The sequence below is a fragment of the Mixophyes fleayi genome, chromosome 7 (assembly GCF_038048845.1).
Source record: "Mixophyes fleayi isolate aMixFle1 chromosome 7, aMixFle1.hap1, whole genome shotgun sequence".
Lineage (NCBI taxonomy): Eukaryota > Metazoa > Chordata > Amphibia > Anura > Limnodynastidae > Mixophyes > Mixophyes fleayi.
In genome coordinates this window covers 37,836,499-37,849,109 of record NC_134408.1, presented here as the reverse complement: position 1 = coordinate 37,849,109, position 12,611 = coordinate 37,836,499, and the positions used below count along the sequence as shown (strand labels likewise).

The 12,611-nt window shown below is 44.1% G+C and overlaps 1 protein-coding gene across 4 annotated transcripts in view; it reads left to right on the top strand.

Moving 5' to 3' along the window:
* The window catches only part of LOC142097656 (transmembrane protein 180-like), a 29,200-nt gene that overhangs the window by 4,457 nt on the left and 12,132 nt on the right, over positions 1-12,611 (top strand). Inside the window, exons 1-5 of one of the 4 annotated variants that reach the window (XM_075179692.1) lie at positions 91-241; positions 1,602-1,767; positions 2,363-3,091; positions 3,941-4,095; positions 6,077-6,160. In XM_075179692.1, the coding sequence (XP_075035793.1) occupies positions 1,615-1,767; positions 2,363-3,091; positions 3,941-4,095; positions 6,077-6,160 (1,121 nt within the window). In that variant the 5' untranslated portion in view covers positions 91-241; positions 1,602-1,614. Of the gene's footprint in view, positions 1-90; positions 242-1,601; positions 1,768-2,362; positions 3,092-3,940; positions 4,096-6,076; positions 6,161-12,611 lie in introns of those variants that run through there. The other 3 variants (XM_075179693.1, XM_075179694.1, XM_075179695.1) reach the window with 3 other exon arrangements.

Here is a 12,611-nt window from a genome sequence, read left to right as displayed (position 1 = left end):
GAGCTGGAGTGACAGCTTTCACTGGTTAACCAATGAGCTGCTTGGAAAGGATGTCCATTGACCTCGGATTGGGTAAAAATGGTAAACCACGCCCACAATACTAGATTCAGGCTTCCTGGTTGTGCTGCTGGAGGCTGAGAATCCAGAGGCGTGCGGGTTGCGAGGGGCAACAGACTGGTGGGAGCTTCCAGACCATTGTGTGTTCTATCTGCCCATCATCCCTGGTTGTCTCCACCTGGTAGTATGTGTACAGCCTTAGTGCATGGTTTGCATTGTCTTTGGTGAAGGTCTTTCATAATTGCAGGAAATACAAACAGCATTCATGTTATGAAAGTAATGTTGCAGCTGTTCAAGTACATACATGAAGTACTGTAAATCAGAGACAGACAACATATGGCTTCCTAGCTGTTGTGGAACTACAAGTTCTACCATGTCCTTTTAGCCTCTGGCAGCCAGGGCATGCTGGCTCTTGTAAATCCAAGGTACCAAGAGGTTGGGTGTATCTTTATATAACAAATATAGCAATGTGTAGTGAACTGCTGATATGGGACAAAACAAGGGACCTCATCATTTTTACAAATATGATGCAAGTCTTATTTCTTATTTGTTGGGTTTACAGTACATTTGGGAAAGCGCTAGCATCAATAATACTCAGTTGCTCCTGTACACTGAAATGCCTGTGGAACACTCCTCCTGTCACAAGGGACTGATAATGCACTGAAGACGCTGTGTTTTCCCTTCACTTGTGCTCTATTGATGCCAGCGCTTTTCCAGCTGGAAATGTACTACTATTAAAAGTGCCAGTCTGCCACCGCCCTGACTCTTAAACACTCCCGGACTGCCTACTGCTCTAGACAATTGTAAAATGATTGTCAGGAAGTACTGGAATGACATATGGACAGTGTGAATCACTGTTTCTCTACTACAATTCTACAGACATAAATTTAGCTACAATTCACAAATTTTGAGCCAGAATGGAAGAAAACATAATTTTTGGAGTTTCATAAATTACAATACACTAATTTGTGTTCAACTAGATCTAAGGCATTTTTCACTAATTTTGACAGTTCAGTGTATTATTTAAAATCTGTTCGAAAAGAAACATTATTGTAAGACTATAAACTTATGGTGAAAATTAATTGGCGAACACTCGCTGTATTACAGAAAGAGTACAACATATTTTCACTGCAAACTACCCGTGCAACACCTTTGTTATTAAGCAAACAACTATATCCCCCTATCTGACACTAATTCCAAGTTAGGAGGCATTACATAACACTGCAAGATGGAGCAGAGATTGTTTTGGAGATATAGGTTTCAATTTATCAGTCGCTGCTCTGCCAACAGTTTCTATACCTGATTTGACTTTAGCCAATAACATATATCGGTTGTGTATTTCTATTGGTTTTCAGCCATCATTAATGGAGATATACCTTTCACAGAGGTGCAAGATCGGAGATGGTATAAGAACCCGTTCGTTGGTTTAGTGGGTGCATGTTTGTAAATACAATCAATTTAAAACCATTTATATTTTTATAAATTTTTACTTTATTAATAAAAATTAAGTTTTAACTGCTATGTTTCCTTTTATGTTTCCTTAGGTGACCTTCAAACATGATGTCATCTCTTGGGATCCACATGCCTGCCCTGGCCTACACTATGACCACATTAGGATCTGGAATGATGAACAGCATATTTAACTTTTATTATGTGAAGCTATTTCTCAACCGATATAAAATATCAGAGGGAGCCTTTAATCAAGCGCAGGTATTGTACAATATTAGTATTATTGAAGCCACCCGCCCCGTCAAGGCGCTTCTGCTAATATGGTGGTCCTAACTCTAAACAGTGAGAGTACCTATATTTAGGCCATAAATATATGTGTTTTTAAGTTAAGTGCTAACTTACCAAGAGGTAAGTTAGCTTTATTTTTACACTGCAATCTAGAGTTGAGCTAGGACATGCTCCCTCCCAACTCTAAATTTCTCCGCATATTTTACATTTGCCCAGCCCAAAACTAAAAATTACTTTTGGGTGGAATTGAGATACGGTAAGACATACAAATGTACTGACTTGAGCACCTGCTCTTCCCCGATTCTGAGTTACAACCACCAGGGGATGCTCTGAATCTGTGGATAGCAAGAGTACAGGTAAATAACATTTTCTATTTTATTTTACCTTGAATAATTCCACCCAGATCTAAATGTTTAGTTTTGGGTGTAATTTTCCTTTAATATTTGGCATGGGGATAACTATGGTGTTTATACACACTGCTCATTAGACACTTCTAGTAGACAAATCTGAAATATTTCTATATTGTCTTTATATTACTTCACAAATTATCAATGCTTACATTTTATAGATTGTGTTCATGATCTGGAATGCCATCAACGACCCGTTATTTGGTTTCATACAAGATAACTCGAAGATTGGATTCTGCTCCATTCGTCGCCATTCTATATTGTACGGAGCGCCGTTTTATGCCTTGGCATTCTTGTTACCTTGGTTTCCCTGGAAAGATTACTCGGAGGGCGATTGGCTTAGTGGTATCCATCTCATGGTGGCACTCTGTATATATGATGGCATGCTTACCTTTGTTCTGCTTGCCCAGTGTGCACTGTTTGCTGAGCTTTCAACCAAGCACGAAAGCCGCCTTCAGCTCATTAAGTACAATCAAGTGGCTTCATTGTTGGGCTCGTCAAGCATCCTGTTCTGTGGACTCGTGTCTGACAACATGGAAAACTTTGCCAGCTTTCAGACATTCACCGTGTTTGTGGCAGTTCTGTCCACCGTGTGCATGTGTTACACTGGTGTGTTTAGCGTAAGTCAGTATGAGCATCGGGAGAAGTCTGTAGAGAGCAGCAGTCGATCGGAGAACGGTTTCTCCTGGGCCTCTGTGCTGACGCTCACCAAACAGATCCTCTCTCAAAAGAACTTCCTGCTCTTTGTGTCTATGAACTTCTTCCAAGTCTTTCATGGCACTTTCGGCAGCAACTTTATGATGATTTTCGCTGATAACCTCATCCCCAAAGACGCACTTCCTTCCATTGTAAGAAGCATCATGTACGGATCTGGTTTTATATTACCTCAGGTAAACTCTAGTATGTTGTTATTATTATTATGCTAGATTTGTAAGGTGCCACAGTGCTCCGCAGCGCCGTACAGTAGGGAAAACAGTACATACATAAAAAAGGGACAAAGTTGACAAAGCAAATGCAGACATGAAAACAATGGGCATGGAGGGCACTGCTCATGAGAAAGCTTATATTCTAAGTGGAAGAGGGCACATCTGCAACTAAATTAGCAAATGTGCCTCAGAGTGCAGATTGGGACAGTTGTGAGGGTGCATTAGTGTGAGTAGTATCATCGGGATAAGGTAAGCTCTAAGAAAAAACAGATGGGTTTTTAGAGAATGTTTAAAGATTTGAAGACTGTGGGAAAGTCTGATTGGGCATGGTAAGGAATTCCATAAGTGGGGAGCAGCACGGGAGAAGTCTTGTAGGCGGGAGTGAGAGGTGGTTACCAGAGACGAGAGAAGGCGCAGGTCAGAGGTAGATGTAAGAGGGCAGGAGGTTGAGCATTTTGATATGAGATTTGAGATGTATAAAGGGGTTGTGTTGTTGAGGGCATTGTAGGTAAGGGTGAGTCATTTGAATTGGATTGTGAAGGACACATGGAGCCAGTGGAGGGATTTGCAAAGTAGTGCAGCAGATGTGAGAGAGGAAGTTATGTAAGGAAAATATGTTAAATATTCAATTCAACTTGTTTTCTCCCAACTTTGCTTAAGCTACAGTCCCAACTTGCTCTGTCGATTACTTTCAAGAATGCTGCAGCTTATATGTGATATTGAGATTGGGATATTTGTAAAAACAGCTGAACAGTAAGGAGTTAAATACATTGCATTTCCCATTTGTTAAATTCCTTTCATTTGTATTTTCAGCTCCTTGTACTGATGAGTCACTCTTTATTGTCAAGAATCGGGTACTACAAGGTAATCTTGTATGTATTCTACTTGGAAGCTCTCTTAGCCGTTGTGATGTTGTTGCTGGGGCCTGCGCATTACTATGTACTGGCTGTGTTTCTCATCATTAACATGTAAGTAAACGTCTCCCACTCCTGCTGTCTGTCACTGTCCTCTTTAAACACATTTCTTTTTTTTTTTTGTTTTGCTCATCCTCAGGCAAATGTTTATTTTTAATAAAAGAGGGAAGCGGCAGTTTGTGTTACCTCACAATATAGCTGTGATCAAGCCACGGCTGCATTACCACTTTATCCTGTCCTATGCCTTGTGGGGCTGTCATTTTGTAGGATAAAGTAATATTTCTGCCAATGCAGTTAACATTTCACTAGAAAGTGTCGACAGTGATACACACAGTAGTCGTGCATGCCGCCAATGAATTGATCCCAAACAGCATGGTAATGGTTCTAAACCATACTTGCCAACTCTCCCGGAATGTCCGGGAGACTCCTGAAATTCGGGTCAGTCTCATGGATTCCCGGGAGAGCTGGCAAATCTCCCGCACCTGGCACCCCAAAATGACGTGATTTGCGGTAAATCGCGTCATTTTGGCCACCGCCCACCCCCGCGACAAAACATAATTTCCGTCACAGGGGCGGGGCCAAAATGATGCGATTGTCCGCGCCCCGCCCCCTCCCGCCCTCCAGACACGCCCCTCTCCCGGAAAAAGCAAGGAGGAAGTAGGTAAGTATGTTCTAAACACGTGGTCTGAGGATAATGCGTGCCACAAATACAGTCTAGTTTGCTACATTCCACTTATCACGGTACCTTTTTTATGCAACATGTTACTTAATGAAATAAGATTATATGCAGGGCTGGCGGAACACTGTAAGTGCAGCAGAAGGGCACCGCTCTTACCGCCCCGCCAGCCCGCCTGTACTGAAAAATGTCTCCAGCAGGAGGAAGCTGTTAACCCCAGCACCAGCCCTGATTATGTGTCTTCATTCTATTTAGATATAATCTTCCACTTTAACAAAATATATTTTCTAGACTGAGAGAAGTAGTTTTCTTTTCTTCTATGCAAAGCGGCTTGGAAAGTGTTTTGGAAAGGATTAAACCACATCATGTGATACACAGTGTCAGGCAAATGAAACTCTTAAGCGAGGGTTATTCATGTGTGTGTGTGTGTTGCTCGTGTAGCTGTTTGGAAATGAAGCCTTGTTAAATATTTGTAAAGTACACAGAGTGTTTGAGAGGAGCAGCAATGTTATGATTAGTCTGTCACTCACACCATCTCCTTTCATCTCCTCTGTAATTTTCTCCACCTTGTTTGACTGGCTCTACCGTATATTGTAACATCTCTGCCAGAGTGATGACTAACCCGGTAATAATTTACAGCAATAACATCTTGTCAACAACATATATACAGAACAATGTCTAAATGTGGAATATCCATTATATGTGGTGGGTACATTTTAAACAAAAAAAAAGAATAGAACTTTGTTATTCTTCATGTTGAATAAACCAATTCTAGGTGTAACTGTACGATGAATAATTTATGATTTGTTTTCATTTTTCAATTATTTCCCATGTGTTCTATGTTTGCTATATTTAGCTGTTTATTGTATCATGTTGTTTTACTTGCGCAGTAAAAGACTGGAAATATAAATAAATATGAGTTTCAAATTAAAGGTTAATTATCTATTTTTGTTTATTTATATAACACTGTGCAGAGGATATGTAAACATTTACATCAGTCACGGTCCCATTGCAGTTTACCATCTACATTCACAGACACACTACCACGCACACACACCCACGCAAACACGGGGAGAATATACAAACTCTACACAGATAGGGACCTGATCAGAATCTAATGCATGGCCCTAGCATTATAAAGCAGCAATGCTAACCACTATGCCACCATGCAATATTGTAGAGTTTTGTCCTTTTACCTTAATAACTGGATATATTTTTTTAGTTTGACAGTGCTTGAAATTAATATGATCCATAACCTATATTGGTTAAATAGTATATATATTTGTATTGGATTTTAGTTTTCTCACAGAGATAGTGTGGATCTGCCTTTCTCTAAATGCTCTTTCCTTTTCTCCGCAGGGTCTTAGTGCATGCATCATTTAGCTTATTTAATCTGCCACTATCTGATATTGTGGATGCTGATTTGGAAAAGTACAAGCGCAAGTAAGTGACATACACAATCTAATATGAAAAAGCAGCATCTACTATTTAGTAACTGCTAATAAAGTACAATAAGTCGTGGTAACCAATTAGACTTTACTTTTCATTGTTTCATGTGCACTAGGCCTAACAAAGCTAATTGTTGAGTAGTTGCCATTGGTTATTGTATATTTGTATTTTGTTAACAATTATCATTTTGTAGCATGTACTAAATAAATGACAGCTAGAATCTGGTTGGTTGCTGTAGACAACATCTCCACTTTTTCAGACCAGCAGTTTAGCAAATATACATGTAAGACTATGATATATAATGAACATCTCTTTGGGGACTTACTGAGAGCTTGAAAAACAAAGTATAGTAGTTGAGAATATTTCATTACTATTTATATATACTGTATGTAAAGAAATGGGCATGGTGTATGGAACCAGTGTTATAGCCCCTTAATCTAATACATACCCGGACTGCACTTTTTAGCCATGTTGTAATCCGAAAGTATTAGTGATGGAACTATAACATCTCCTTGGAAAAGTACTTCAGGGGTTAAATTCCACCTTCACAGGGAACACTCAGGAGTTGAGTGTATTAAGCTACCATTGTTATTTATGTTTGCTCCCTATTGTCTATTGAGCTCTATAGACAGGCAGGAGCCGGACCCAGCAAGGGTCACCTGAGGGGAGGATACCTGAGGAGGTAGGGGAGGTGGCTGATAGTGTGAGAAGCCCACCAATCGAGACCTTGTGCAACTCCCCTGGGCAGGCAGTTCCCAAGGTGGGATTATGAGGTGATAAAAGAGGCTATCCTGGGAGTTTGGAGATGTGTGTAACTGACTTTGGCCAAGAAATGATGCTCTGCCAGAGAGGTGCTGTGGAACATATCTCACTGGATTTATTTGAACTGATTTCCTCACTTGTTCTACCTGCTACTGTTAAGGGAGCCGTGCTCTACCTATCCCACTGGATTTATTTGAACTGATTTCCTCACTTGTTGGACCTGCTATCGTACTGTATTTAATCCTGTTCAGCAGAATAAATCAGAATAAATCATCCTTCTATTTTTCCTCTAATACCGTGTCTGAGTGATTTGGGAACCACAAATCTTCACATTTGGTGGCAAGAGGTGGGATCACTCAGTGACAAGCACTGAATTGGAAAGGCACGTCAGAATGGAGGCAGCAGCACAAACATTCGGAAACACCAAGAAAGGAATCCTACAGGAACTTTGTCAGGCAAGAAAAATTGAGATCAACTCAAGACCCTAGGAGGTGCAACACTTGCCAACAACCGGGACACATACAAAGAAATTGCCCACGGGGGGGAGACCGTTTTCTGGATTGAGACCAGCTGTGCCTCGAGTTTCAGTGTGTCAAGGAACATCAATTGAGGGTGGGGAGGAGTACTACGATCCTGATGCGCCAGAGGCGTAGGAAGTCGTCTATCAGGTGGAGGTGGTAGCGGCAATCATTAAAGCTACCCCTGCAAATATAAAGGGACACCTGCAGCCTGTAAAATTGAATGGCCAGGAAATGCAGGGACTCCGAGACTCAGGGGCTTCTATTACTCTGATACGCTCAGTTTAGTCCCACCTAATCAATGGCTAAATAACTGGAAAATCAAAATTTCGATTGCAGGAGGCCAGATTACAATTATCCCCATGGCCAGAGTTAATTTGGATTGGGGCCAGGGTTCGGGGGAGGTGAATGTGAGACTTTTGGATGGATTACCTACCCACGTTATTCTGGGGGTGGATTGGCCAGTTACGTTGTGGGAGCTATCACACGGAGTCGAGCACAGGCTTTGGAGACAGCTCCCTAGGACCCACCCATACCAGCACCAGAAGTCCCTGTTGGATCAGCTGCCACACCACCTGAACCGCTGTCCGTGAGTAACGCTGTACCAGACTTACCTGACATTGACATGAATCAGGGGGAGGTAGATAGGACTGAATTTAGGGTAGCCCAAGGGGCTGACCCATCTTTAGTTGGTCTCAGTGTGGCGGAAAGGACAGATTGTGGGCCTCAGGAGGATAGGATCATGTGGAAAGAAGGGAGGTTGTACCAGGTGCCTGCCAAGGCTGATCCTCTAGAGCCATAAGTGGCTAGGAAACAGCTGATTGTTCCCCAGCAGTACTGTCGTCGGTAACTAGCACTAGCCCATGACAGCCCCCTGGCTGGCCACTTAGGGGTTCGCAAAACCCGTGACCGGTTGCTACGATATTTCTTCTGGCCTGGAGTTACCCAGGAGGTCAAACACTATAGAGGTCCTCATGCGATGTATGCCAACGCCTCGGCGGACCCCCACGTCAGTTCCCCCTACAGTCCATGCCCATCATAGGTGAGCCATTTAGGAGGGTAGCCATGGACATTGTGGGATCTTTTAAGAAACCTAGCCGAACAGGGAAGAAGTACATCCTGACTGTAGTCGACTACGCAACTAGATATCCTGAGGCAGTGGCACTAGCATCCATAGATGCTGAACATATTGCCCAGGCTCTCATGGATATCTTTAGCCATGTAGGATTCCCTCAAGAAGTAGTCTCTGACCAGGGGACGCAATTTCAAGGGGACTTGCTGCAGACAGTATGGGACAAATTTGGGGTCCATCCCTTCTGCACAACGCCCTACCATCCCCAGACTAACGGTCTTTGCGAGAGATTTAATGGGACCCTTAAACAGTTGCTGCGAGCATATGCTGAGTCGGAGGGGGGAGATTGGGAAAAGTCATTGCAGCAACTATTATTCGTGTACCACGAAGTGCCGCAGGATTCTACCGGGTTTTCTCTTTTTGAGTTATTATATGCTCGAAGGGTACGGGGATCTCTCTACCTAGTCCGGGAAAGCTGGGAAGGGTCATTCCAGGAACCTGAGGTTCCAGTCTTGATATATGTGGTACAAATGAGGGATAGACTGCAGAGGTTGATGCAGCTCGCTCATGACCATACTTTGGAGGCGCAGGAACGGCAGCGCCATTATTATAACCAGGGGGCTCGAGAAAGGGAGTTAGAAGTTGGACAGAAAGTGATGGTGCTAGTACCTTCCAGAAAGCACAAGTTACATTCGACCTGGGTAGGGCCCTAAACCGTAGTGGACAGACAGGGCCAGGTAGATTATGTTATTGCCCTTGATCGAACCGAGAAGCGGGTGGGTACCTATCACATTAATAGGTTAAAAGAATGCGTCACCAGGGAAATAGGGGCCGCGGCAATCTGCTGCCCACCTATGGACGACCCAGAGACTGACCCCATACCCGATATTCTCACAGCAACCAAAAAGGATTTAGCTGCTGGCCTATGGGAAACGCCTACACCCCTAACAGGAGCCCAGACTCAACAGATGAAGTGAGTATTGGAGGTACAGTGGTCTTCGTTCACCAGCAGACCTGGGCACACTCATGTAGTGGCCCATCATATCTACACCGGGGAGGCTCGGCCTATTTGGCAACCCACATATCGAGTGAGTCCCGAGGTGCTTGACATGATCAAAAAAGAGGTCAATGAAATGCTAGCATTGAGAGTCATTATACCATCCAATAGTCCCTAGGTGGCAAGTGTGGTGTTAGTGCGCAAGAAAGATCTGAGTACACGGTCCTGTGTAGTTTATAGGAAACTGAACGAAGTGACGGTGACAGACACGTATCCCATGCCCCGGGAAGATGAGCTGTTAGACAGGCTGGGGGCGGCTCGCTATGTGTCCACGCTGGACCTTAGTAAGGAGTACTGGCAGATACCCCTTACCAGGGAGGCACAGGAGCAGTCCGCATTCACCACTCCGTTTTTGGTCTACTTGAGTTTACTGCCATGTCCTTCGGAATGAAGAATGCCCCGACCACCTTTCAGCGTACAGTAGATTGTTTGCTGACAGGGTGTGAGGAGTTTGCCCAGGCATACCCGGACGATATAGCTATTTTTAGTGAGACCTGGAAGGACCACCAGCAACATGAGGCCCAAATATTAGCCCGGATTAGCCAGGCAGGTCTGTCAACCAAACCAGACAAATGTCAGATGGGGATGGCGGAGGTGTTGTACCGAGGGCACAGGGTTGGTGGAGGAAATATTCGATGGGAGCTGCCAAAAATTGATGCCATCCTGAATTGGCCTCACCCAACCAAACAAAAACAGGTACCGCCTTCCTTGGGACGGCGGGGTACTATCGCAAGTTTGTGCCCCAGTACAGCACCATTGCCTAGCCGCTGATTGATTTGACGGCCAAAAAGTACTCCCGGCAAATTGACTTGACCTCCGATTGTGAGCAGGCCTTTTCCCAGCTTAAGGATGTCTTGCCCCGGTCCCCAGTATTAGCAGCTCCTGACTTCCAACAGCAGTTCATTGTGCAAACAGATGCCTCGGGCTGTGGAATAGGAGCTGTCTTGAGTCAAGTAGGGGAGGATGGTTGTGAACACCCAGTGGCCTATCTCTCCCGGAAAATTTGTTGATCGCGAGATGGCATATGCCACTATTGAAAAGGAGTGCCTGGCCATAGTTTGGGCTCTCAAAAAGTTGCAGCTGTACTTATCTGGGCGCGAGTTTTCGGTAGCCATAGATCATAATCCCCTTAGTTGGCTACAACACACTGCAAGGGACAATGGACGGTTGCTGAGATAGAGCTTGGCCTTACAACTGTATAACTTTTCCATCTCTCACAAAAAGGGTAAAGATCACGGGACCGTGCATGGCCTGTCCCATCAGCAGGAACCAGACACCAAGCCTCGTCTCGCCCCTGGAGCTGTCCAGCCAGCCTCTCTCACCACGGGGTACACAGACTAAAAAGTGGGGGAAGGAATTTAAAGAAACAGGCGTTGTGTATGGAACCAGTGTTATAACCCCTCAATGTAATCAGGCGTGGGCTGACAACAAGCAGCCCGGGGGGCGCACAGGCGGCCGCATCACATGACACGCGATGTGGCCGCCTGTGCGGCCCGAACAGCGGTAACTCTGAGCGGCCCGGGGACCGATGCCCCCCGGCCCAGCCCGCCCCTGAATGTAATCCATACCCAAACTGCGCATTTTAGCCATGTTGTTATCTGGAAGTATCAGTGATTGAACTATAACATCTCTCCTTGGAAAAGTACTTCAGGGGTTAAATTTCACCTCCACAGGGAACACGCAGTAGTTGAGTGAATTAAGCTACCATTGTTATTTCCTATTGCTCGTTATTGTCCACTAGTAAGCTCTACAGACAGCCAGGAGCCGGCCCCAGCAGGGGTCACCTGAGGAAAGACACCTGGGGAGGTAGGGGAGGGGCCTATTAGGGTGAGAAGCCCTCCAATCGAGACCTTTTGCAACTTCCTGGGCAGGCAGTTCCCAAGGTGGGATTATGAGGTGATAAAAGAGGCACCCTGGGAGCTGGAGACGTGTGGCCAAGAGGTAATGCTCTGCCAGAGATGTGCTGTAGAACCTATCCCACTGGATTTATTTGAACTGATGTTCCTCACTTATTGGACCTGCTATCGCTAAGAGGCTGTCCCATAGATTGTAAGCTTGCGAGCAGGGCCCTCTCACCTCTTTGTCTGTTTCACCCAGTTTGTTTATTAGTTTATTATGTTTGTCCCCAATTGTAAAGTGCTACGGAATATGTTGGCACTATATATATAAATAAATGATGATGATGTATTTAATCCTGTTCTGCAGAATAAATCATCCTTCAATTTTTACTCTAATACCGTGTCTCAGTGATTTGGGAACCACGTATCTTCACACTGTATATATTATATAATATGTTTATCTATATCTCAACTATGCACTCCATGCAGACAAAGGCAGCATGATCTGACCCCTGAATATGACCATAATCCAACTGCATACTAAAACTATTACTTTTATTTTACCATTTGTATGTGTGCTACAAAAGGAAATACTGTGCACAGCAGACTCGGTTGTCCAACATATTTTATATGCCCATCATATACTGCCTAATGTCCATCATATACACTTCAATACTGAGCATATAAATACTTGCCATATGGATTTTTACAGCCTGTGCTCACCATGTACATTTTAGTGCTCACCATAGATAGAATCAGTGTTTTTTTTGTCATAGACCTCACAGAACTGAGTTCCGGCACCTTTTTTCAATGGATTTTCCAAGTTTTAAAAGTAACTTTTGAACATTTGATGTTTGGTCCACGTGGACTTAAATCACCCTGTCGAGCGTAGCAGGTTGGCAACAAAATCATTACAATGGTGCATGCGGGCTGCTTGTGTGTCGAGTCCGATGCATGCGTTCTTCGTCCGTGCTGGTTGTGATGGCGCTGTTCGGCTTGTGGCACTGCTCAGCTTGTGATTGGTTGTGTGGTTGCGTGCTGAGAGCTTACTGCGGACAGTGACCGTTACGTTTCGTTACACAACTGACTCGTGTGGATGTGTGTACAGTGATTGACTATGTGAAGTGCGTTCCGGCACCTTTTTTCTTACAAAAAAAAGCACTGGATAGACTCATGTTACTATAACAAGCCTGTACCA